The 27,557-nt window shown below is 41.7% G+C and overlaps 1 protein-coding gene across 2 annotated transcripts; it reads left to right on the forward strand.

The window, feature by feature from the left end:
• mymk (myomaker, myoblast fusion factor) lies at window positions 1-27,557 on the forward strand. 2 transcript variants are annotated; one of them, XM_048559179.2, is made up of 6 exons: window positions 1-83; window positions 6,355-6,489; window positions 6,754-6,868; window positions 17,450-17,598; window positions 21,621-21,737; window positions 26,743-27,557. In XM_048559179.2, exons 2-6 carry the CDS (start codon window positions 6,355-6,357, stop codon window positions 26,884-26,886), a joined length of 660 nt encoding a protein of 219 aa, XP_048415136.1. In that variant the 5' UTR covers window positions 1-83; the 3' UTR covers window positions 26,887-27,557. The 2 variants fall into 2 exon arrangements, with proteins under 2 accessions (XP_048415136.1, XP_048415135.1); XM_048559178.2 differs by lacking the exon at window positions 1-83 and adding an exon at window positions 6,199-6,275.

A 27,557-nucleotide genomic window follows, 5' to 3' on the forward strand; every position in this document is an offset into this window, starting at 1 on the left:
CTCGGGTCCGTTAGCGGGCCCACGCTGGCAAGCCAACGGAACCATCGTGGAATTGTCGCGATTTGTTTCCGGGACCTCGAAATGTTGGTACCGATGAAGCTGGAAATCTCCTGGTTCCAATACACTCATTACTGTGCCTAATCTCCTGCCTCCATCTTTGATCCCTCTCTTGGCCTTTGTCTGCGACCCATACTCGAAAACTCTGTCCTCTTTTTTAACCCTGTGTAACAGACTTTCTGCCACTGACCTACTGTGACTGACTGTATGCTGTCCACTTTTGGACCCACTGCCACTAATTCTCTGACACTGACCCTCTGTCATTGACCCCCTGTCAGATCCTACGCCACTAAATCTGTGTCTCGGACCCTCTGCTATTAACTCCCTGTCACTGGCTATCCTGTGTCACTGACCGTTTGTCTCCACTTCACTTACTCTGAATTTCTGCCTCCTCATATCAGCTAGCAAACTAAGTCAAATTATGTTCTATAAAGGCTCTAGAGGGATACAAGTTAGCCAGGAAAGAGCTGAAGAAAGGGCTGAGGAGAGCTTTAAGGGGGCATGACAAAAACTAGACAGATAGGATCAAGGAAAACTCCAAGGCTCTTTACATGTGCATGATGAATAAGAGAATGACCAGAGAAAGGGGAGGGCTGATCAAGGATTGTAAAGGGAATTTGTAAACGGAGCCTAAAAAGATAGGAGAGGTCCTTTATGAATACTTTTCTTCAGTATTCACAACTGAGAGGTACCTAGCTGTAGAGGAGGAAAAAGGCTGGTAGACTAGAGGAAGTTGGTGTTAGCAAGGAAGATGTACTAGGAATTGTGAGGAACCTTAGTGCTATGTAATGAGCCTGACTTTATAAAAGATCTGAAAGTAAGAGAACACTTAGGAGGCAGCGATCATAATATGGGAGAGTTCAGTCTGCAGTTTGAAAGAGAGAAGGCAAAATCAGATGTAATGGTGTTACAGTTAAATAAAGGAAATTACAGGACCATGAAAGAGGAATTGACGAAAATCAACTGGAAGCAGAGCCGAGCGGGGAAGACAGTACAGTAACAATGGCAGGGGTTTCTGGGTGTAATTGAGGACACAGTACAGAGGTTCATCCCAAAGAAAAGAAAGATTATCCGGGGTGGAATTAGACAGCCATGGCTGACAAAGGAAGTAAGGAAATGTATCAAAGAGAAAGAGACAGCCTATAAAGTGGCCAAGAGCACTGGGAAATCAGAAGTTTGGGAACGCTACAAAAACAAACAGGATAACAAAGAGAGAAATAAGGAAGGAGAGGATCAAATATGAGGGTAGGCTAGCTAGTAATATTAGAAATGATAGTAAAAGTTTCTTTCAATACACAAGAAACAAACAAGAGGCAAAAGTAGACATCGGGCCGCTCCAAATTGATGCTGGAAGGCTAGTGATGGGAGATAAGGAAATAGCTGAAGAACTTACTAAGTACTTTGCATCAGTCTTCACAGTGGAAGACATGGGTAGTATCCCAACAATTAAGGAGAGTCAGGAGCAGGACTGAGTATGGTAGGCATTACAAAAGAGAAAGGTCCAAAAATTGATACATCTCCTGGGCCCGATGGGCTACATCCCAGAGTTCTGAGGGAGGTGGCTGAGGAAATAGCGGAGGCTTTGGTTGTGATCTTTCAAAAGTCACTGGAGTCTGGGAAAGTCCCAGATGATTGGAAAATTGCTGTTGTAACCCCCTTGTTTAAGGAAGGATCAAGATAAATGATGGAAAATTATAGGCCAATTAGCCTAACCTCGGTTGTTGGTAAAATTCTAGAATCCATTGTTAACGATGAGATTTCTAAATTCTTGGAAGTGCAGGGTCAGATTAGAACAAGTCAGCATGGATTTAGTAAGGGGAGGTCGTACCTGACAATCCTGTTAGAATTCTTTGAAGAGGTAACAAGTAGGTTAGACCAGGGAAACCCAGTGGATGTTATCTATCTAGACTTCCAAAAGGCCTTTGATAAGGTGCCTCACGGGAGGCTGCTGAGTAAAGTGAAGGCCCATGGTGTTCGAGGTGAGTTACTGGCTTGGATTGAGGATTGGCTGTCTGACAGAAGGCAAAGTGTTGGGATCAAAGGCTCTTTTTCAGAATGGCAACCAGTGACAAGTGGTTTCCAGCAGGGCTCAGTATTGGGGCTGCAGCTGTTCACTGTATATATTAATGATCTAGATAAAGGGACTGGGGTCATTCTGGCGAAGTTTGCCGATGATACAAAGATAGGTGGACAGGCAGGGAGTACTGAGGTGGTGGGGAGGCTGCAGAAAGATTTGGACAGTTTAGGAGAGTGGTCCAGGAAATGGCTGATGAAATTCAACATGAGCAAATGTGAGGTTTTGCACTTTGGAAAAAAGAATACAGGCATGGACTATTTTCTAAACGGTGAGAAAATTCGTAAAGCAGAAGTACAAAGGGATCTGGGACTGTTGGTCCAGGATTCTCTAAAGGTTAACTTGCAAGTAGAGTCCGTGATTAAGAAAGCAAATGTAATGGTGTCATCTATCTCAAGAGGGTTGGAATATAAAAGCAGTGATGTGCATCTGAGACTTTATAAAGCTCTCGTTAGACGCCATTTAGAATACTGTGTCCAATTTTGGGTCCCACACCTCAGGAAGGACATACAGGTGCTGGAGCGTGTCCAGCAGAGGTTCGCACGGATAATCCCTCGAGTGGTAGGTTTAACATACGATGAACGGCTAAGGAACTTGGGATTGTATTCATTAGAATTTAGAAGGTTGAGGGGAGAACTAATAGAAATTTACAAGATAATGTTTGGCTTAGAAAACATGGATGTTGGGAAGTTGTTTCCGTTAGGCAGGGAGACTAGGACCCGTGGGCACAGCCTTAGAATTAGAGGGGTAAATTTAAAACGGAAATGAGGAGACATTTCTTCAGCCAGAGAGTGGTGGGCCTGTGGAATTCATTGTCATGGAGCGCAGTGGAGGCTGGGACTTTGGTGATAGCGATCACAATTCTGTTATGTTTAGTGATGGAAAGGGATAGGTGTATACCACTGGGCAAGAATTATAGCTGGGGGAAAGGCAGCTTATGTCATACACAAACCAACTTCTCACCTTAAACCTATGCACTCTAGTTTTTGACTCACCCACCCCAGGGAAAACCCCTTGTCTATTTACCCAATCCATGCCCCTCATGATTTTATAAACCTCTGTATCTCACTTCTAAAAGCCTCCTACTTGTCAGTCATCCCTTTACCTGCAAATAGTCTACTCCAATCAACTTTTGAAAATTCTTGTCTCATACGATCAAAATTTACCCTATTCTAATTAAGACCTTTTATACAAGGCCTATCCTTTTCCATTCCTATTTTAAAACTAGAATGTAAGAGAATCCCTGCAGCATGGAAACAGACCCTTGAGCCCAACAAGTCCACAGCAACCCTCAAAGCATCCCACCCAGACTATAACCAACCCAGTTTTCATATTTCTGAACACTACGGGCAATTTAGCATGGCCAATCCACCTAGCCTGCACATCTTTGGATGATAGTAGGAAACGCACACAGACACTGGGAGAATGTGCAGACTCCACACAGGCAGTCATCTGAGGGTGGAATCGAATCCAGGCCTCTGCTGCTATGAGGCAACAGTGCTAACCACTGAGCTAATATGCCGCCCAAAATTTGTGGTTAGAAACCGATAAACTTGGTCAGCATGGGATTGATTTGATGACCTTGGTGTTATTAGAACCACATTCTAACTATCTGAACTAATAGAATTATGATGACTGGTCCGAGAGTGCCCCCTCCCCCCAACTAACACTTCACTTGCCCTGCTTTTTTTCCCCCAAGAGAAGTTCAACCTTTGCCCCTTCTCTAGTAAGTACATTTACATGTTTATAAAGAAAATTTTCTTGAACATATTTAACAAATTTCTCACCATTAGGCAATGGCCTAATGGCATTATCGCTGGACTGTTAATCCAGAGACTCAGTAACATTCTGGGGACCCAGGTTCAAATCCCACCATGACAGTGGAATTTGAATTCAATATATATGAGGAATTAAGAATCTAATGATGACCCTGAAACCATTGTTGATTGTTGGAAAAACCCATCTGGTTCACTAAGTCCTTTAGGGAAGGAAACTGCCGTCCTTACCTGGTCTGGCCTACATGTGACTCCAGACTCACAGTAATGTGGTTGACTCTTAACTGCCCTGTGGGGCAATTAGGGATGGAGAAAAAAATGCTACCTAGTCGACGATGCCCTCAGCCCATGAATGAATAAAGGAAAAAAAAAATCCAAGCACTTAACACTCTAGCAGTGCCAGCCTATGTCTGGAAAGTTAAAAACTGTACTTTTACAACCATATTCTTACATATATCTGAAATCTCACAGCATATTTGCTCCTCAGTTTCCTGCCAACTACTGGGGGCCCTATAGTACAACTTCATTAAGGTGACCATCCCCTTCTTATTTCTAAGTTCCACCCATATGGTTTAACTGAACAATCCCTCCAAAATACCTGCTGTTATTACAGCAATAATGTTTATCCTACTTAAAAAACTCCACTCCCCCTTCCTCTCTTGTCCCCCTTTCTATCCTCCCTATAGCATCCACACCCTGAAACATTGATCTGCATGTCCTGCCCCTCCTTCAGCCATGCTTCTGTAATAGATATGATGTTCCAGTCCCATGTTCCCCTACATGCTCTTGAGTTCAAGATAACAAAGTGTGGAGCTGGATGAACATAGCAGGCCAAGCAGCATCTTAGGAGCGCAAAAGCTGACATTTCGGGCCTAGACCCTTCATCAGAGAGGTGGGTCTAGGCCCGAAACGTCAGCTTTTGAGCTCCTGAGATGCTGCTTGGCCTGCTGTGTTCATCCAGCTCCACACTTTGTTATCTTGGATTTTCCAGCATCTGCAGTTCCCATTATCACTGCTCTTGAGTTCATCTGCCTTAGAGCTTGGATTAATAAATGTAATTACAATATTGTTGCGATTGCACATTGTATTTCCACACATTTTACCCATCCCCTGTGCAGTTGAGCCAACCGTGGTGTAACAAATTTGGATGCTGTTGCTTTTCCCTGAGAGGCCATTTCCCTCAACAGTATCCAATGTGGAATAACGTTTACAGAGGAATGGCCATAGGAGACTTCTACACAGTCTTCCGGATCCTCCTGTTTTGCAAGTTGGTCACCTGTGAACTGCCTGTGCAGTCTTAGCCTGTGATGTGATCACCTCTCTATATGATTTATCCATGACACTTTGTGCTTTGTGGATGCTCCAACGTGTCCCTATCTCCTCTGATCCAGCTCTGGAACCCAGGCTTTGAGGAGCTGCAGCTGTGGATGCTCCCTGTACACATGCTGGTGCCAGGTGCTAAAAATATTCCTGCTTGATTTACCCCTTTTAAATTAAATCCTTTGGAAGATGCTTAATATAAAATAATACACATTAATCTAGGGCCCTTATTCCATGGTCCTTATTACAATAGAATATAGTCTTTACAAACTATAAAACCCAATAATGTAAAAAGCACCTCTTTCCCTTTGCACCAAATTCCTACTGTGTTCCAGATTTCCAGATACACACATTCACTTTGGCTACGTCTCACTGAGGATATGCTCACTCTCAAATGATCGTGGTCTATCAGTCCCTTTCATAAAAATAGAATAAGCTAAGATGACTCACACGAGTTAAGCTTTGATAGTAATCAACATATATATTGAGGCTCTATTAAGGCATAAGGTGATTGACTGTTAACTGCCCCTCAGTTGGCTGAGTCAGCTACCCTAATAATCTTTAAACAAGACTACTGAACGTTTAATAAAGAAGTTAAAAAAAGACTTACCAGTTCATTTCACACTGTTCTCCAAATTCCCAGAAACATACAATCACACTGGCTTTCTCACTCAGGATATATTCTCTCTCACTGCACATGCAAAGTTTATGAAGATCTGGTGAGCTGGATTAATTGGATAGTTGTGCAAAGAACTGTCACAGATGCAATGAGCAAACAACTTTCTGTCTCACATGATTCTAGGATTATTCTTAAAACCTGTGACACTTTAGAAGCCTAGTTATCACATGGATTTAGCAGTTGTTCAAGGATTAGAAACAATAGCAAATGTTTTGATGTTTGCTTCTTCTCTCAACCATTTCCCATTGGGTCTGAGAACCTGCAGCTGTTGGGCTCCAGTGACGTGTTGGAAGGGGCTGGGTATTGGACTTTTAAACTTTAAAGTCCACTTAGCAGCTGTCTTACAACATTCAGCAACTAACAGCAAACGGTACGTTTTAGTTCAAAGCTCTGAATCTGTTTCGTGATGTATACTTAGTCTTAATTCCTGTTTTTCTTGGGACATTTAGATGGGAGCTGCAATAGCCAAGCTTTTCCTTCCAACCCTCAGCAGCCTGATCTTCCTTCCTACCATCACCATTGCAGCAAAGCGGAGATTCCACATGGAAGCCATGATTTACTTCTTCACAATGTTTTTCATAGCGGTAAGAGGATATTTTTGACAGTCTATGTTCACCTGTCAGGCTATCATAAATAGCTGAAACCATCTGCATAAACCATGTGGTGCTAGCAGATTACCCTGTTCCTTTTACCCAGTGAGACTAGGCAAATATTTATTCTACCTCTGCTGATTCTTCTACAAATCTCCTTTCGTGAAAATGATCTCTCCTCCCCTGAGAAGTTTTAGCTGCTTCATTGTATTTATTTTCACGTGTAATTGACTGAAATGTTTTTCCTTTCTCTTCTAGTTTTTTCATGCTTGTGAAGGGCCTGGCTTGACAGTTTTGTGTATCATGCGTCATGACATTCTGCAGTATTTCAGTGTTTATGGCACTGCTCTATCCATGTGGGTCACTTTAATAGGTGAGAAATAGTTTAATCCAGTTTTCTCCTATAGAAGATCAAATGATGAAAATAAACCCCCTGACCTGTTAGTCACAGCAGAGCTTCAGGAGAATCACAGAAATAATCACAGAGCTATGACCAATAGTGATCTGATTCGACCATTTTCTGTTGCTCAAATTGGAACAAACATTGAAACAAGAAAATCCTAACGCGGCAGTCAGAAACAGATATTTGTGCATGGGTGTAATAATCTTTCCTTGCAGAGAATTGGAGTGTAAAAGTAGGGGATGTCCATAATGGATTTTGATTGTGCATCTAAAATGTTTCCGAAAGAGAGTCTGAGTTCACACTCAGGTATGGTGAATGTTCCCAAGGGCTGTGTGTGTCGACACGTTAAACTTATGGGAACCTGTGAGTAAGTATTGTGGATGTTCCAGAGGCAATCTGTATATAGCTATGATGAATACTCGTGAAGGAAGTCTGTGTGTCACGGTGAATATTTTTGAGGGAGTTTCTTTCATTCAGTAATGGGATGTGCACGTAACTGACTAAGCCAGTGTTTATGCCCATCCCTAAATGGCTTTGGGAAGGTGGTGATAAGCTGCCTTCTTGGATCACTGCAGTCAATGGGGCATTGGTGCAACCATTCTGCTATTAAAAAGGGAGTTCCAGGATTTCAACCCAGCGACACTGAAGCAACAGCGATAGATTTCCGTGACAGGACGGCGTGTTGCTTGGAGGGGAACTTACAGTTGATTGAATTCCTTTGCATCTGCTATTTTTCTACTTCAAGGCTGTAGAAGTCACAGGTTTAAAAGGATTTGTCAGAGAATCCTTGGAAAGTGCTGCAGTTTATCTTATTGGTGATATTAATTTCTGCCACTATGCGTTGATGATAGAGGAAACAAATGCAGAAGGTTGTGGATAGGGTGCCAATCAAGTGAGCTGTATTTTTTTTCATGAATGATGTTGAGCTTTTTGAGTGTTGTTGGAACTGCATGAATTCAGATAAGTGGAAAATATTTCTTCACACTCCTGACTTGTGCCTTGTAGATAGTAGACAAGCATTGGGCATGTAGTGAAGGTTTCTCAATGTTTAACTCCACAATATTGTTACAGTGTCACTATACATGTCTCCAAACATTTAATTTTGAAGTTGATCAACTTGAAATACTCAGAATTCAAGTTTATGCTTATATTTAATTTTTAGGCATCTACAGTTATGAGTGGCACAGAATTTTAGAGTGATGGCAGTATAGTAAAAGAATTTTAATATCTCTTTTGGCTTTCTGAAATAGCAGTTCATCTAGGGCCGTTTCCCGCCTTCACATTCCTCCTTTTCGGAAAAGAATCCATTTACCTCTTAAAGCCTTGATTCACCCAACTACGGTCCCCCACACTTTTGGACAGTGCCTTTCATGTCCTAATTACTCACTGCTTAAGAGAGTTTCCTCATGTTACAACTGCTCCTTTTGCCAATTACATATGAATATAAGAATACAGAAAATAGCAGTAATAGGCCATCTGGCCGTCAAGCCTACTACGCCATTCAGTATTTCATGGCTGATCTTTTCATGCACTCAGCTCCACTTATCTGCCCACTCACCATAACCCTTAATTCCTTTACTATTCAAAGATGTATCTTTGCCTTAAAAACATTCAATGAGGCAGCATCAACTGTTTCACTTGGCAGGAAATTCCACAGATTCACAATCCTTTGAGTGAAGAAGTTCCTCCTCAACTCAGTCCTAAATTGCTCCCCCTTATTTTGATGCTATACCCCCTAGTTCGAGTTTCACCCACCAGTGGAAACAACCTCCCTGCTTCTTATCTATCCCCTTCATAATTTTATATGATTCCATAATATTCCCCTTCATTCTTCTAAATTTCAGTGAGTTTAATCCCATTCTACTCAGTCTCTCCTCACAAGCCAATGCTCTCAATTCTGGAATCAATCCAGTGAACTTCGTCTGCATCCCTTCCAGGGCCAGTACATCTTTTCTTAAGTGAGGAGACCAAAACTGTACATATTACTCCAGGTGAGGCCTCACTGAAGGATAGGAATGGCAGAATCCAGGAACCTTGGATGCAAGAGAAATTGTAAACATAGTCAAAAGGAAAAAGGAAGCATACCACAGGTCTAGGCAGGTACAGAATGCCAAAGCCGATGAAGAGTACAGAGAAATTAGGAAGGAACTTAAACACAGAATTAGGAAGGCTGAAAGGGGCCATGAAATTCCTTTAGTGAACAGGGTCGTGGAGAATCCCAAGGCTTTTTATGGACATGTTAGAATAAAGATTAGGTCCCCCTCAAGGACAAAGGAGGGAAGTTATGCGTGGAGCTACAAGAAGTGGGAAAGATCCTTAATAAGTACTCTGTATTAGTTTTCACCATGGAGAAGGGCATGACTGATCTTAAGGTAAGGGATGAGTGTGTGAATACTCTAGAGAATGTCAGTATATTAAAGGAGGAAGTTTTGGGTATCCTAAATTGCGTTAAGGTAGACAAGCCCCCACGGACAGATGGGATCCATCTCAGTTTGCTACAAAAGGCAAGGAAAGAAATAGCTGGGGCATTGGTGGATATCTTCACATCCTCTTTGAGCACAGGCGAGGTTCCACCGGACTGGGGATTAGCCAATTTTCTTCCTTTGTTTAAGAAACAAAGCAGGGATAATCCAGGAAATTATAGGCTAGTGAGTCTGATATCTGTGATAGGGAACCTCTTGGAGAAGATACCGAAGGACAGGATATATGCACATTTGGAAGAAAATGGACTAGTTAGTGACAGGCAGCGTGATTTTGTATGGGCAAGTTCATGTCTCACCAACCTGATCGAATTTTTTGAAGAACCAACAAAGATAATTGATGAGGAAAGAGCTGCGAATAAAGTTTATATGGATTTTTAGTAAGGCATTTGATAGAGCCCCACTTGGCAGATTGGTACAAAAACTAAAATCTTATGGCATTCAGGTTGGGCTGGCTAGATGGATACAAAGCTGGTTTGGTAATAGAAGACAGAGGGTAGTGGTGGAAGAATGTAGACCGGTCACTAGGGTTTTCTACAGGGACCAGTCATATGTCCTCTGTTTTCTTTCCTTCACCTCTGCTGCATCTGCTCCCGAGATGAGACATTCCACTCCAGGACATCCCAGATGTCCTAGTTTTTCAAGGACCGCAACTTCCCCTCCACAGTGGTCGAAAATGCCCTCGACCGTGTCTCTCACATTTCCCGCAACTCATCCTTCACACCCCCTACCCACAATAACAACCAAAACAGAATCCCCCTCGTCCTCACATACCACCCCACCAACCTCTGAATCCAACACATAAGCCTCCGGCACTTCCGCCACCTGCAATCACACCCCACTACCAAAGACATGTTTCCCTCCCCGCCCTTATCTGCCTTCCGGAGGGTCCACTCTCTATGTGACTCCCTTGTCCGCTCCACACTACCCTCCAACCCCACCACACCTGGCACTTTCCCCTGAAACCACAGGAAGTGCTACACTTGCCCCCACACCTGCTTCCTCACCCCCATCCCAGGCCGCAAGAAGACTTTCCACATCAAGCAGATGTTCACCTGCACATCTACCAATGTGGTATACTGCCTCATGTGGCCTCCTCTACGTCAGGGAAACCAAGCGGAGGCTTGGGGACCACTTTGCAGAACGCCTACACTGGGTTCGCAATAAACAATTGCACGTCCCAGTTGCGAACCATTTCAACTCCCCCTCCCGTTCCTTAGATGACATGTCCATCCTGGGCCTCCTGCAGTGCCACCACGATGCCACCCAAAGGTTTCAGGAACAGCAACTCATATTCTGCTTGGGAACCCTGCAGCCCAATGGTATCAAAGTGGATTTCACAAGCTTCAAAATCTCCCCTTCCCCCACTGCATCCCAAAACCAGCCCAGTTCTTTCCCTCCCCCCACTGCATCACAAAACCAGCCCGCTTGTCCTTGCCTCCCTAACCTGTTCTTCCTCTCACCTATCCCCTCCTCTCACCTCAAGCTACGCCCCCATTCCCTACCTACTAACCTCACCCCTTGCCTGTCTGTCCTCCCCGGACTGACCTATCCCCTCCCTACCTATACTCACGTCTACTGGCTGCATCCCCACCTCTTTAACTTGTCTGTCTCCTCTCCAACTATCTTCTCCCCTGTCCATCTTCAATCTGCCTCCCCCCTCTCCCTATTTATTTCAGAACCCCCTCCCCCATTCCCATTTCTGATGAAGGGTCTAGGCCCAAAACATAAGCTTTGCTGCTCCTAGGATGCTGCTTGGCCTGCTGTGTTCATCCAGCCCTACACTTTGTTATCTCGCAGCATATCCTCCCTGTTTTTAAACTCCATCCCTCGAGTAATGGCAGACAAAATTTCTTTTGCCTTTTTAATCACCTGCAATCCTACCTTCAGCGATTCATGCACAAGGACACCCAAGTCCCTTTGCGCAACAGCTTGCAGCAACTTTTTACCATTTAAAACATAGTCCATTTTGCTGTTATTCTTACCAAAGTGGATGACCTCACACTTATGAACATTGTACTCCATCTGCCAGACCTTTGCTCACTCACTGAGAGTATCTATATCCCTCTGCAGACTTTCAGTGTCTTCTGCACACTTTGCTGTACCACTCACCTTAGTGTCATCTGCAAATTTTGATACAGCGCATTTAGTCCCCAACTCCAAATCCAATTGAGGTCCCAACACTGATCCCTAGGCACACCACTAGCCATCGATCGCCAACCAGAAAAACACTCATTTACCCCTACTCTTTGCTTTCTACTGGTCAACCAATCCTGTGCCCATGTCAATACATTACATGCCATTATTTCAGAAATGCAACTGTATCTTATGTAGCAGCCTTTGGTGTGGCACCTTGTCAAATGCCTTCTGGAAATCCAGATACACCACATCCACAGGTTCCCCATTGTCCACCATACAAGTAATGTCCTCAAAGAATTCCACCAAATTAGCTAAACATGACCTATCCTTCCTCAACCCATGCTGGATGTTCCAAATGGGACTTAATTGGATCCTGTCACTGTTTTCCAAGTGTTCCACTATTAAATCTTTTACAATGGACTCTAGCATTTCCGCCATTCCCGATGTTAGGCTAAAGAGTCTATAATTCTATTTTTTCTCCAGCTTTTTTTAAAATTGCGAGATAATATTAACTATCCTCCAATGGACAAGAACTGTTCCAGAGACAATAGCACCTTGAAAGTTTACCACCAAGGCATTTGCTGTTTCTTGGCCCACTTCCAATATACTTTGGGATGTAAATTATCAGGCCCTAAGGATTTATTGGCCTTTAATCTTATCAATTTGCCCATTTTCCCACACCAGGCACTATGCAGACCCCTCTGCCCATCCCAACATTTTTGGGATGTTATTTGTATCTTCCATTGTGAAGACAGAACCAAACTATGTGTTCAGTTGATTTGCCATCTCTTTGTTCCCCATTATAAGTTCTCCTGTTTCTGACTGTAAAGGAGCTGCGTTGTCTTCACTAATCTTTTTCTCTTCAAAGTCTTTTACAATCAGTCTGTACTTTCCCTGCAAGCTTACTCTCATACTTCATTTTCCCCTTAATCAATCCCTTTGTCCTCCTTTGCTAAAATCTAAACTGCTGCCAATACTCAGACTTTTTTTTTAGTCAATTTGTATGACTCTCCCTTGGATCTATACCATCCTTAATCCCACTTGATAAAAACATGGTTGGGCCGCATTTCACATTTTATTTTGAGGATCAGGACTAGAACTCTGAACTTGCCTGTGACAAGTAATGTGAAGACGTACTGTAAAGATTGCTGTGAACTCTGTTAATAGGTCCAATATATTATAGCCTATTTAAATTTCATATTTGGTTCTACATGGAAATGGACTATAATTTTGTAGGATAAATATAAATCACAAAGCACTTTGTACTCCTGCCCAACATCTGAGCCCAATGACATCACTACAAGAATACCATAGCACCATATCTTAGATCTAGCCATCTTAATTGCTTCATCAAAGATCTTCCTTCAGTATTCTTCTCATAGAATCTCTACAGCGTGGAAGCAAGCCATTCAGCCCACACCAATCCTCCAAAGAACATCCCACCCAGACCCACCCCTACCCTTTCCCTGTAACCATGCATTCCGCAAGGCATACAGAACACCGACCTTTATCATTCATGGCATAGATTATATAAGCAGAGAGATTATGTTGGAGCTACATAAAACTTTGGTTAGGCTACAGCTGGAATACTTTTTGCAGTTCTGGTCACTGGGCTATAAGAAGAAATGTGATTGCACTGGAGGGTGTGTGGAGGAGATTCAGCAGTATGTTCCCATAGTTTAGCTGTGAAGAGAGGCAGGCTAAGTATGGGTTATTTTCTTCAGAGCAGAGAAGTCTGAGTGGGAAGGTGGACAGAACTCAGCTGTTCCCAGTAGTTGAAGGTCAGTAACAAGGGGACATAAATTTAAGGAGAAAGATAGGAAGTTTTGAAAGGATTTGAGGAAAAGATTTTTCATCCAGAGGATAATGGGAATCTGGAATGCACTGCCTAGGCAGTAGTTTAATCGGTAAACTTCACAGACTATAAAAAGCACTTGAATTAGGTTTATTGAATTGGATTAGGTTTATTTAATTAAATTATGTTTATTTTCACAAGTAGACACAAGTATTGTGAAACATTTTAAGTAGCCACTTAGGACACTAACTTGATACAAAGGTATCTAGGTACAGAATCTTTGTTGGATGAGCACTTGAAATGATGTAATATTCATGGCAACAGGCTAACTGCTGGTAAGTGAGACTATTGCAGATTTAGAGTAGGTTTTGTTGGTGCACGCTTTATGAGCTGAAGGGTCTCTTCTGTACCATATAATTCTTTGATCCTATGAATCGAGACCTAGATGTTACTCGCTGATGAGTCGCAATTAGCATGCACTCCATACAAATTTCAGGCAATCATCATCTCTAACATGAGAGTATAACCACCTCCCTTTGAAGTTTACAGCACCAGCATTGTTACATTCCGACCATAAATATCTTCGTTGGGTGTGGTAAAGACATCACTATTGACCAGAAATGTTATTTGATCAGTCCCATAAATAGGGTGGTTCCAAGAGCAGCTCAGAGGCTGTGTATTCTGCAGCAAGTGACTCACCTCTCAGGTCTGAAAACTTTTTTATCATCTTTATTTGCACAAGTCAGAAATGTGGTTGAATTCTCTCCACATACCTACATGAGCGCCACATTAGCTCACCATCACCCAAAAAGTTTGACAACACTTAAGCCAAATCAGTTCACTTGCTTGGCACCCATCCATACATTCACTCCTTCCAGCACTGCCGTGCCATGGTTATAAGACCATCTACATGATGCATTGTAGAAACTCACCATGAGTCCTTGATAATACTTCCTAAATCTCTGTTGTTTGAGATTTGAAGAGCAAGGGCAACATGTGCATGGGAATACCACAATCCTCAAGCCTCCCTCCAAGTCACACTTCATCCTGAATTGGAAGTATATTGTCATGTGTACTTTGTCATTAGGTCAAATTCTGGACCTTTACCAGTAACAACAGTGTGACAGGCCTTCATGACCCGGGCTGCATCAAGAAGCACTTCACCACCATCTTCTTAAGAGCAGATATGGAGAGTAATAAAAGCCAGTGTTTCCAGCAATACTCTAATAATACATCTGATATACTCTTGGAAAGGAAATCTGCCGTTCTTACCTGGTCTGGCCTACCTCTGACTCCAGATTTGCAGAAGAGTGCTGCCCTCTGTAATGGCCCAGCAAGCCACTCAGTTCAAAAGCAGTTAGGGATGGGCAACAAATGCTGGCCTTGCTTATTAGCCAATGTCAGACAAAATAATAAAGAAAAGCAAAAGAATGAAAAGTAAAACATATCAGCATAAATGGGTGGGTAAAAACTAAAATATAAAGGCTAGGAAAAATTGTAGATTCTCTGATCAGTGTCTAGTTATCTGGTCACACATGGTTAATGCTGTGATAACACAGTTGGAACTGGAAGAATACAGCAGGTCAGGCGGCATCAGAGGAGCAGGAAAGTTGATGTTTTGGGTCAGGACCCTTCTTCAATTTCCTGCTCTTCTGATGCTGCCTGACCTGCTGTGATCCTCCAGGTCCAACTGTGTTGTCTGTGACTCCAGTATTTGCAATTCTTGCTGTTTCCAAGATGGTTAGTGCTGTCATGCCTCAGGGTTCCTGGCATGGAAAGTAGCTTGCCCATCTCAGTACAGTAACCTCTGCTGGAAGGTATTTTTTCTTTGTTCACAGTGTGAGTGTCAGTGACTAGGCAACATTTGTTGTCCATCCTGAATTGTCCTGAGGTCAGTTAAGATAAAACCACATTGCTGCGTGTCTGATATCACATTTAGGGCAGACCAGTATAAGGATAAGAGGTTTCCTTTCCTAAATGGGCATTAGTAAACCAGGTAGGTTTTTACAACATTAAACAATTTATTTATTCATGGGTTGTGAGAATCACTGGCCAACATTTATTGCCCAGCCATAGCTGCCCTTGAGAAGGTGATGAGATGCTTTCTTGAACTGCTGTTGTCCATTTGATGTATGTAACCCCACAAAGCTGTTAGAAAGTGACTTCTAAGATATGACTTGGCAACATTGAAACAACAGCAACATATTTCCAAGTTGGGATGGTAAGTGATTAGGAAGGTAACTTTCATATGGGGCTGTATCTACTACCTTTCTCTTTCTAGGTGGTAGTGTTCATGGGTTCGGAAGTTGCTATCCAAGGAGCTTTGGAGAATATTTGCGGTGTATCTTGTAGACAATGCACACTACTGTTACCGAACATTGGTGCTGGAGGGAATGAAAGTTTACAATGTGGGGTCAATCAGCCAGCTGCTTTGTCCTGGTGTCAAGCTTCTTACATGTTATTGCAGCTGCATTTATCCAAGCAAGTGGGGAGTATTTCATCACACTCCCAATTTGTGCCTTGAAGATGTGAACAGGCTTTGGGGAGTTGGGAGGTGAGTTACTCACTTAAGGACTCCTAGCCTCTGATCTGTTCTTTTGGTCACAGTATGTATATGGTTCAACTAGTTTAGAGTACAGTCAATGGAACCACCAGGATTTTAATAGTGGGGGATTCAGCAACGGCAGTGCCATTGAATCTGATGGGGCAATTATATTCTCTTTTGTTGGGTATGCCGAATGCTTGATGTTTGTGTGGTGCGAAGGGACATAGACTACCTCAGTATCTGCGTGAAAGTTGTTGATAATTGTGCAATCACATGTGAACAACGTCACTTCTGACCTTATGATGGAGGAAAGGTCATTGAAAAAGTTACCAAAGACGGTTGGCTTGGACACCACCCTGAGGAACTCCTGCAGAACCATCCCGGAGCTGAGATAAGTGACCTGCATAACCATTGTTATTTTCATTTGTGTTAGGTACGACTGCAACCAGTGGTGACTCTTCCCCTTGATTCTCATTGACTCTATTTTGTCAAGACTCCTTAATGTTATGCTCAGTCAAATGCAGTCTTGATGTTAAGGACAGTCACTCACCTCACCTCTGGAATTCTACAGTTTTGTCAATGTTTGAACTATGGCTGTAATGAAGTCAGGAACTGAGTAACCCTGGTGCAATCCAAAATGAGTATCAGCACCAGTAGTTACACTGTTGCCATTTGGCTAGTTTTTTATTCCAGATTTTTATTTTCAAATGTCTTCATTTACCATGGAATTTGCACCCATTTTCCCAGTACATTAGCCTGAGGTTCCAGATTACTAGTTTCAGTGGCATTACCACTATGCCATTACCTACTCAGAACAATGTGTTTGAATAGGTTTTGGATTCTGATTTAGTTCCACCCAAATCAAATAGCATGCATTACTCACTATTTTAGGTGAAATCGTAAAATGATCCAACATAGGACGCCATTCCAACCTTTGTCCCTCTGCAGGAATAATCTCATGAAGACTGATATTAGGCAGTGCTTTTGCCTATAGATGGTCATTAGTTATTAGTTTTAAAAAATTCACATTTCAGTCAAGTGAAAGGAGAAGCTGCATTTTGTATAAGTTTCCCATGTGTCATAAGAAAACCAATGGCTTGTGGCTTTGAGCATGTAGCGATCGTGATGATTGCACCTTTAGCTGTTTCCTAATCAGAAATGTTATAACATATTGGCGCAGGTGAGACTTCAGTCTGGGCCTCCTGCCTTAGTGGTAAAGATATTACCACAAAAGCTCAGATGTAGCTTTATATTTGTGATTCTTTATATGTTTATGAATCTGAAATGAAATCTATCGTGGGATGTCATAAGGCAAAATCCTTTCTCAGTGGAAGCGGGTACAAAATCAAAGAGTAAGTGTGTTAAAAATCTACTTGTGCATATATGAAATTCTAATATAGATTCTTCATACTGATATGTGGGGTTAAAATCTTCAATGCTCACAAGTTAAAGAACTCAGTGGATTCTGTAATATCTGTTGTTTGAATTGTCTTTCTATGAAGGCAATAGCCATTGCATTTCCTAGATAGTTTACTTATTTGCATGAAATAATAAGTAACTATTAATTTTGTTTTTTCTTATTTGATATTTAGCACTGGCAGAATTTGAAGAACCAAAAAGGTCTACATTGGTTATATTTGGAGTGCTCACTCTGAGTGTGCGAATCTACCAAGATCGTTGGGGCTATGGTGTTTTCTCTGGACCAATTGGAACAGCTGTCTTCATAATAACCATCAAATTTGTACGTAGATTCACTAAAGCATCTATGCAAATCCTAAAATCGTATCATTATTACTGTTAATCATTACAGCCCTCTCTGGCATTCATCTGTCCTAATTTCTCTCCTCTTTTTGTTTCAACTGTTTTAGGAGCAGAGTAATAAATGAGTATCTATTAATCAAGTCTTTGGCTCACCTAGCTGTCAGGCTGTTTACCATGTAGATTTTGACTGTGAGACATTGGAGTATAAATGGCCATTTGACTCATCGAGTCTGCTGTGCCATTCAGTGAGGTCACCGCTGATCTGATAATCCACAACTCCACTTTCCTGCATTATTCCTATACTTTTTGATTCAGTTACCGATTAAAAATCTGTCCTGAATATACTTCACGACCTGCGCCTTCATCCAAGGGTCGTAAAATAAACCGTTAGAGAGATACTTGATACATTAGCTTTAATTGTCCAAAATTTACTAGATTCAGAGAAGGTTCCTTTCGATTTAAAGTTAGTTCATGTAACTTGTGCTTATGACGGAAAAAACTTAAAGAAAACATTGGAGGGAGAGAAAAAAGCAAGAATCTCCAGGCCTGTTAGCTTAACGTTAGCAGTTCAGGGTATATTTATTAGACCAGTACTTGGAATGGGCAGATTGTGTTTAGAGAGTGGATCACATGGAAAATGTTAGAAGCTATTATTATAGAAGCTACAGCAGGGGATTTAAAATTTTCAGGTCATCAGATGGCATCGACATGGTTTTGAGGAAAGGAAATCATGTTTAACCAATTTATTAGAGTTCTTTGAGGAAGTAATGTATACTGTGGATAAAGGGGAACAAGTGTATAAACTGTACTTCAATTTCCAGAATTTGATAAGATGTCACATCAAAGGTTATTGCAAAAATTAAAACCTTGGAGTGCTGGGTTTGGCATGGTTAGAAGATTTTCTAGTAAATAGGAGATAGAGTAGGCATAAATGAACAACGTTCTGGTGAGAAAGAAGTATTAAGTGGTGCGTTACTGGTATTGGTGCTGGGGCCTCAACTTTTACATTTTATATAAATGACTTGGACTGAAGGTGTGGTTGCTAAATTTGCTGTTGACGCAAAAACTCTAGGTTTCAAGATGATGGCAGAATAAGATGCTTCAGCTGGAGCTCATCCACTCCTTTCGTTTCCTTATCTTTTTTTCTTTCTTTTTCTTTTGTGTTTCTTTTTCCCTCTTTTCCTTTCTTCTCTATGCTGCGCTGAAATCTGGCCACAGTGCGGGCTTGGAGTCTTGGTCTCAGCGTGGATTCAGACTCCTGGCCTCGGCGCAGTCTGACCTGGTATGGCAGTCTCCTAGTCCAGTGAGGCAGTTTTCCCATTCTGGCATGGCAGTCTCTCGGCCCATCGTGGTTACCTTTTGGCCCAGCATCACGGTCTCTCAGTCCAATGTGGCAATCTCCTGAACCAGTGTGGTAGTCTTTCAATGGCCTGTGACAGTCATTCAGCCTGGTGTGGCCTCAGCATGGACTTCTGAGATGATTCTAGAGCGGTCTCTCAGCCTCTGGAGCCTGGTGGTCTGGAGTCAAGGCCTGATATGGACTGGAGGCTAGGTGGTGGGGTGGACTGGGTTGGAAGGACTGTCATTCTGAACTTTTTATTTCTCTATTTTCCACCATATTCCTACAATCTGCAGTACTGCTCTTTTTATTTCTTTATTTTTCTCATTTTTTTTCCCTAAGAACTTGTACTGTCAAATCTCTACCTCAGTACCTTATACCTAAGATGATGATGCAAACAGCAACTTGTAAACTTTCACTATATCCATTTGAGTTTATGTGACAATAAAGCTAAATAAAATAAGTAAGAATGTAAATTGTGAAGACGACATAAGGAGGCTACAAAGAAATATAGAAAGACTAAGTGGGCATAGGCCCGTCAGACGGAACACAATGTGGGAAAATGTGAAATTGTCCATTTTGGCAGGAAGAATAAAAAAAGACCCTATTATTCCAATGGTGAGAAATTGAACAGATCTGAATGCGGAGAAATCTGGATGGCCTACTGCATGAATCACAAAAAATTAGTATGCACCTATAAGTAATAAGAAAATCCAACACAAATCACCTTTATTGCGAGGTCAATTGAATGCAAAAGTAGAGAGGTTATGCTTCAGTTATACAGGGCATTGGTGAGACAACATCTGGAGTCCTGTTTAGAGTATTGCTTTCCTTATTCAATGAAGGATGTATATGTATTGGAAGCAGTTCAGAGTATATTTACTAGACCAGTACTTAGAATGGGCAGATTGTGTTTAGAGGGTAGGTTGGACAGGTTTTATCTGCTGAAGTTTAGACAAGTGAGAAGCAACTGGATTGAAACATTTAAGATACTGAGAGACCTTGACATTGTAGGTGTAAAGAGAAGTTTCTTTTTGTGGGATGGAGGGTCACCATTAACAGTAACAGGTCAACTATTTACGACAAAAATGAGGGAATTTCTTTTCTCACTCTGGGTCAGAAGTCTTTGGCTCTTTGTTACTCACAAGCCAATTGAAACAGAATCTTTGAATAATTTTAAGGCAAGGGTAAATAGATTCTTGATTAAGAAGGAGTTGTGGAAGGTAGGTGGGAATGTGGAATAATGAAATCAGTCATGATCTTATCGAATGGTGGAGCAGGCTCAAGGGGCTGAATAATCTACTCCTGCTCCTAATTCATCTGTTTGTATGTTAGTGGCAAGTAACATTTGTATCATGTCAATGCCAGGCAATGGCTATCATCAACAGAGAATCATCCATCACCACTTAATGTGCCAAGGCATGACTATCATTGAATTGCTCACTGTCAACACCCTGGAGGCTTTCATTGACCAGACATTAAACTGATCAAGCCTTATATCCAACTATAGTCGATGAATAAAAATATGGAATTGAGAGTCTATGATGCTCATAAAACTTGTTGATTGTCAGAAAATTCTATCCAGTTCATTAATATCCTTTAGGAAGGGCAACTGCTACCCTGACCTGCTCTGACCTAAATGTGATTCCAGATCCACCACAATGTTACTGACTTTTAACTGCTTTCTGAGGAATTAGGGATGGGCAATAAATGGTGGCCAGCCACCATGATGCCTATATCCCATCAATAAATTTATTAAAAATATGTAAATTCAGTGGTTACAAGAATGGGTCAGAGACTAGGAATTCTGCAGTGAGCAACTTACTTTCTGTTACAGCCCACTGATTGTATGCACATCTAACACCTTCAATATTTGTTCCTTCACCGCCAACAAAAGTAGCTGCAGTGTATACCACTGCATTAACCCATCCAGGTTTCTTTGACAGCACCTTCCAAACCCACAACCTCTTCTTCCTCGAAGGAAAAGGGCAGTAGATGCTTGGAAAAGCCACCAGCTGCAAGTTTCCCTTCAAGCCAGACACCATCATGATTTGGAACTATATTGCTATTCCTTCCCTGTTCCTGGGTCAAAATCTTGGAGCTGCCTTCATAACAGTATTGTGGCTGTCTCTACAACTCAAGAACTGCAATAGTTCAAGAGATAGCTCACTATCATTGTCTCTGGGGTAATTAGGTAATAAATGCTTCCTTAGTCCACAATGTCTACACCCTGTAAACTAATAAAACAAATGTAGTCAAAACAATTAACACTGATATACTCAAGGGGAATCTGGATAAACTCGGGGAAAAATGGATTGGAGATTATGCTGACAGGGATAGTTGAGGAAGAATGGGAGGGAGCGCAAGTGCAGAATAAATGGCAACACAGCACGCTTGTACTCAGTGTGTTACTTCTGCGTTATGTTGTATGTAATTCTTACTTTCTTTACTCATGATCCTTAACCCACCTAGGTTGCACAGTGTACTGTCGTCACTGTTCTGGAAAGTATAGTCAATGAAATGCTTATACAATACAGGACAAATTATATGTTCGAGTGTGAAAATAGGGAGATATATTGTAATTGTTCAATAGAAAGTTGTTGCCAAAAGAGATAATATTTAAGTATGAACAAAATTACTAAATACTGCTTTTAATTTTATAGTTAAAGAAAATGAAAGACAAAAAAGGTCTTTACCCTGATAAGAGCATCTACACACAACAGATTGGCCCTGGCTTCTGCTTTGGGGCACTTGCCTTGATGTTACGATTCTTCTTTGAGGTACAGTTATGTCATTGTTATTTATATATTTGTCATCTTACAACAATGTTGGAAAAACATCTCTTCTCTGAAACATTTCAGAGGTATCTTTTACTTGTGTTATTTAGATTTCGTTAGTTACCTTTCAAGTGATACAATCTCACAATATCTCAGAGTCTCCCAGGTCATTCCCATGAATGCAACAAGGTTGTTTTTGGGATCTTCTGGTTTTCCTGGACATGTTGCACCAATTGATCATGTTTTCAATATCAGTGTCTACATCAGGAGACCAAACATAGCTATTTGTGAGAATTTTCAGTTCAGAAATTACCGGGCTACCATATTTTCAGATCTCGAGCATATCTCTTCATAGGATAGATTTATGGTCCAGCATTTAGGATGATACGATGCAGCCAATGTAGGGTCCTTTTGGGTCCACGCCTGGATTCACTTGGCAGATAATGGTGTAGTGTCCGTGAAGTTCAAAGTTGTGATGATGATATCCATCTTCAGAAATGAAGGTAGGCTGGTGGATAGTGGCAGGCGGCTCCAGGAATCTGCACTGGTTATATGCTCCCTGCAGAATGCTCTAAGGTAAATTCACAGGTACCTAATTGTGGCAGCCAGTGTTGGATCCAAACTGGTGTGATGGCAGGAATCACTTTGTCTTCCTTGCAGAAGCCCAGCAGAAGTTTATGATCAGTTACTGTGGTGAAATGCCGACCATTCATAAACTCATGGGACTTTTTCACCGTGAATACCATGGCCAAATCTTCTTTCTCAATCTGGGCATACTTCCTTTCTGCCTCCACCAAGATTTGTGATGCGCATGCAATTGGACATTCTGATCCATTCTTGCAACGGTGTGATAATACCGCCCCTATCCCAAAGGGGAGGCATTGCAGGTTACAATAAGTGGTCTCCAGAAGTAGTAATGGGTAATATATTTCTTGACAGTGATTGTTATTTGATGTTTGCAAAGGCTTTGCCTTGTGGTATTTATCACAATGATTTCTGATCTTTTTACCAGGTTATGTAGGGTTTCCAGCAGGATTGTTAGGTTCAGAATGAAAATCCCATGATAATTTATGAGACCTAGAAGACATTTCAATTCTATTACATTCCTTGGAATTATAGCCCTTTTTATGGCCTTTACTTTCTTTTTGACAGGGCATAATCTGTCCCTGTCAGCCACGTACCTGGAACATATATTTATCCCTTTTTAGCCTGACACCGGCTGCAGAAAAGTGCTGCAAAACCTCCTCCATATTCTCCAAATGTGCCTTTGCAGCAGATCCCAAGATTAAAACATTACCAAATAGACTACCATTCTGGGCACCCTTTGGAAGATGCTCTCCATCATCCTTTCAAAGCACAAGCTGCAGACATCCTAAAAGGCAGCAAGTGTACTCATACTGTCATTTGTGACTATTTATAGGGATGTACTTCTTGGATGTCATCTAGTTGGAGGTCGGTGTGGTTTATATTCAATTTGGAAAATATGTAGTCTCGAGCCAGTTTTGCACACAAATATTCTTGGCACAGGGTATGACAAAGCAAAAAGGTCTGTTGACCCTCAACTTATAATACCCCACAGAGACATACTGAATTGTCAAGTTTTAAAACTGGCACTTACTGGCATGGCCCATTCAGCAAACTGCATTGTGTGTATGATGCTACATTCCTCTAGATGTTCTAATTTGGTCTGTACTTTCATGCATAGGGCATAGGAGACTAATCGTGCCCTGAAGCATTTAGGCCGGGCCTCTGGGTCTACATAGATCTTGGCCATGGCACCTTTATCTTCCCAAGGCTTCTTGGAACATTTCGGAATACTTCCCAATGACTTAATATACATTGCCAGTATCCATTATAAACATCTGTTGCCAATAGAGGCAGATTTTCTGTAGCAAGTCTCTTCCCAAAAGGTTGAGACCTAGCCCTTGTATCACCATTAAGGGGAATCGGACAGCCGGTTGGCCATGTGTAACTGGGGCTGCAGTAATGTCAGTAATACATAAAGGCTCCTCAGTGTATGGGGTCAATCTAGCCTTGGTGTCTCACAGACATAAAGGCAAGATGCCCCAACAGACTTTCCTAAATATTTTCTCTCCAACAATAGTTACAGCAGCATCTGTCTCTACTTCCACATCTGGGGGTAGCCATTTACCTGCAGTTTTATCTTATTTGGGTCCAGTCTGGCAGCAGTGTACAATTTATCTGTATCAATTCCGTACTCTTGAGCTGATTTATTTGCAAAACCCTTTGTTGAGGTGGCTTCACCTATTGGCTTAGTTGGTTTGCATTTCACCCATATCAGTAGCCTTGACTGGGGAAAACTCTATGACTGCAAGTATGGCTTGGATGTTCTGGTTCCTCACTGTATTGTGCAGAAACTTCTGGAAACTTGTGGCATCTGACACTAAACAGCCTTCCTTGGCAACAAACGGGAGCTGCAAGTATTATCCACTGGGGACTTCAATCTATGGAATGGGGATCGCCCACGGCTAAGGACAGTACTGTCTATGGGCCTCTGAAACTCTTCAGCCCTTTTTTCCATGTTTTCATGGAAAAAGGCCAGTTCTTCATCTGACTCAGTCAGTAGCTTCATTTGATTGGCAATATTATTAATTCCACAAGATAATCAATTGCTTAACATTCCCATAGTGCTGACTCCAACTTAGTGTTCTTCCACTTGCCTCAGTCTCATTAAGAATTCACTAATTGGCCACCCAGGAAGTCTAAGATAACAAAGTGTGAAGCTGGATGAACACAGCAGACCAAGCAGCATCTCAGGAGCACAAAAGCTGACGTTTCGGGCCCAGACCCTCCATCAGACCCTCTTATCAGTGCCCTGGAAGTCCGTTTGCCATGTGAAACCTGTACTGCTAGAATAAGATAAATGATTTAGGGTCATAGTGATCTGCTAGCATATCTGTCATTCATCAAAAAAATTGACTCCAGGGTTGCTGGGTGGATTAAATTATTTCTGTTGCTGAAAATTGGAGTCCCTTAAACAGTCAGAAGAATGACTTTTGTTAGTGATTTCCTTCTGTCTGTCTGCCTGAAGAAAATATCTCATTGTTTCAGTGTACAGGGCCAATCCTCCACACTGCATCAGTAGGTTCCAGTTTCTGAAACAGCAGCAATTTTAATATTTACTGTCATGATCTTGCTGCATTCAATGAAAGGCAAGGCTGTCCAAAACTTTTCATGACTTTTATTGCCAATGTAATAACTCAGGTAGTTGGTTGGGAAAGGAACATCGCTTATTATTGTCACTTATTATTGAAAACTCAAATAGAGCCGCTACTCGTGCCTAATCCCAGCCCAAGACAGACAGTTTTGTAAACCAGCTTTATTTTCTTTCTGCATACATAATTGCTGTTATACACAACTGAACATTTCTTTCTTTCCATCACCAAATCACTGTGACATTTTTTTCTTTGTAGCTGCTAACTATACCACCAATAAATCACCCTTGTAGCTAATTGGATTTTTACGTGCAAAACCCATTAAGGGAAAACAAATTATCAAAGGTGAGAGAGGTGAGGAGAATGGGAAGGAGCTAAATCAAAATGGAGTTTGATGGGGACATTAAGCACTATATCCAGGGTATCACAGATAATGGGAACTGCAGATGCTGGAGAATCCGAGATAACAAAGTGTGGAGCTGGACGAACACAGCAGGCCAAGCAGCTGCTTGGCCTGCAGTGTTCATCCAGCTCCACACTTTGTTATCTCTATATCCAGGGTGCCCACCTCTCTGTAAAGGCATCAAGAGTATTGGTGGACATTACTTGTTTCCTCTCCAAGGTCACCTAAGCATGAATGTAGCCACAAAAGGAGGGCAGACAGTCAGCAGAAACAAGCCCCTCCACTGCCCACACCTGTAAAAGCCATTTGGCCAGGCCCAGGAGCAGACCAGTGAGGAGGTCCTTTGACTTGCCCACATCCTTCCTCTCCAGAACTGCAAAGATCAAGAGCCTGGTACTGATGTGCAACCAAAAGCAAAACAAAAGATTTTTTAAATAACTAAAAAGAGGGTGCATTCAAGCAGAACCAAGATATGCATGATCCACAGAATCCATGCCAATATAGACAGTTGATCTGGGAGTCTGTGAATTGCTGCAATTGGGGTTGTGTGGGAGTGCTGCATGCATCCTCCTGCACCTCCAGGTCCCTGATGGAAAATGGGAGGACTCCAGTACAGACTGGTTTTATTAATTTTTATCCTGAAGCACTATCACATACGACCAAATATTTTTTCTCCCCATCACTAAATCGTTGATTTTTTTTGGCTTTTAACTATTAACCACTCTCCATAAATCTTCCATGTAGCCAGTTGGATATTTACACACAAAGCAAATCATCAGAAGATGAGAAGGAGGTAGGGACAGGGGGAGGGGACTAAATAAAAATGGAGTTGCAGACTTGCTTTATACTTTTTTAATACCTGAAAGTGCCATCTCACACAGAGACTTCAGTTACATGAAAAGAGTGGAGGAACTAGTGCTGTTCTTCTTGGCTCATAGCAGGTTAAGAGAAGATTTGGGAGAAGCATTCAAGATCAAGAATAGACTTCCTACAATAAACAAGGAGAAATTGTCTCCAGTGGCAGAAATGTCAGTAACTAGAACACTTGATATCCAGTGATTGACAGGAGAAACAGATGAAATCAGGAGAATTTTACCCAGTGAATTGAATGTACACACCTTGAAAGGCTGATGGAAGTTGATTCAATGCTAACTTTCAAAAGAAATTGTATAAATGCCTGGCAATGGGGAAAGAGGGACACAGTGTAAAGTAATTCAAAAGCTCTTTTGAATGATTTGACAGGCACGATGGACCAAAAGATTTCATTCTATGTTGCATCATGATTCTATGAAAGGCACCATTATTAATACATTGAACAAAATATTTGATATTTGAAAATATTTGAGCAAATTATTCACTTGATTTGCATGTAATATTCGGAAGTGATCATGGGGTGATTCCTGCAGGTTCATTGTTTTTCTGTTCATAGGATTGGGATTACAGTTATGTACATAGCTTCTACCACTGCAGTCTGGCAGCCTCCTTTATCTTACTTCTCCCAAAGATCAACCCTCAAGCAGGAAATGGAGGAAATCCGGTAAAATTAAGTTGTTGTACACTCTGCTGTGTCTGAAAGAGGTAATGACCGAGACTATTAATCCAGAAACTCAACTAATGTTCTGGGGAACCGGGTTCAAATCCTGCCTTGGCAGATGGTGGAATTTGAATTCAATAAAAAAAATTGCAACTAAGAATCTGCTGACCACAAAACCATTATCAATTGTTGTTAAAAACCCATCTGGCTCACTAATGTCCTACAGTGAAGGAAATCTCCCTTCTCCACCTGGTCTGGCTTATGTGAGACTCCAGACCCACAGCAATGTGATTGACTCAACTGCCCTCCGAAATGGCCTAGCAAGTAACTCAGTAGTATCAATCACTATAAAGTCTAAACGAAGAAGTGAAACTGGACGGACCACCTGGCATCGATCTAGGCACCAGAAAGGACAAAAGCAGCAGTGTGTGAGCTGCAGTGGCTCAAAAAGGAAGCTCACCACCAGCATTTCAAGAGCAACCAGAGACGATTGAATAAACAAAACGATGCTTTATCTGTCTTTGGGCCCAGTGATACATTTCTGCATTGCATCAATGAAATAATCATTCCTTAAGCCATGAAATCGTAAATGCAGTACATGATATGAAAAGGAAGGGGTGTGTATCATTTCTCCAACCAGATATGATGAGTTCAGAAATACATTTTGATGTATTAGCTGTTGGGTAAGAATACAAATTGTATGAAGCAAA

Source organism: Stegostoma tigrinum, chromosome 29 (genome assembly GCF_030684315.1).
Source record: "Stegostoma tigrinum isolate sSteTig4 chromosome 29, sSteTig4.hap1, whole genome shotgun sequence".
Taxonomy (NCBI): Eukaryota; Metazoa; Chordata; class Chondrichthyes; order Orectolobiformes; family Stegostomatidae; genus Stegostoma; species Stegostoma tigrinum.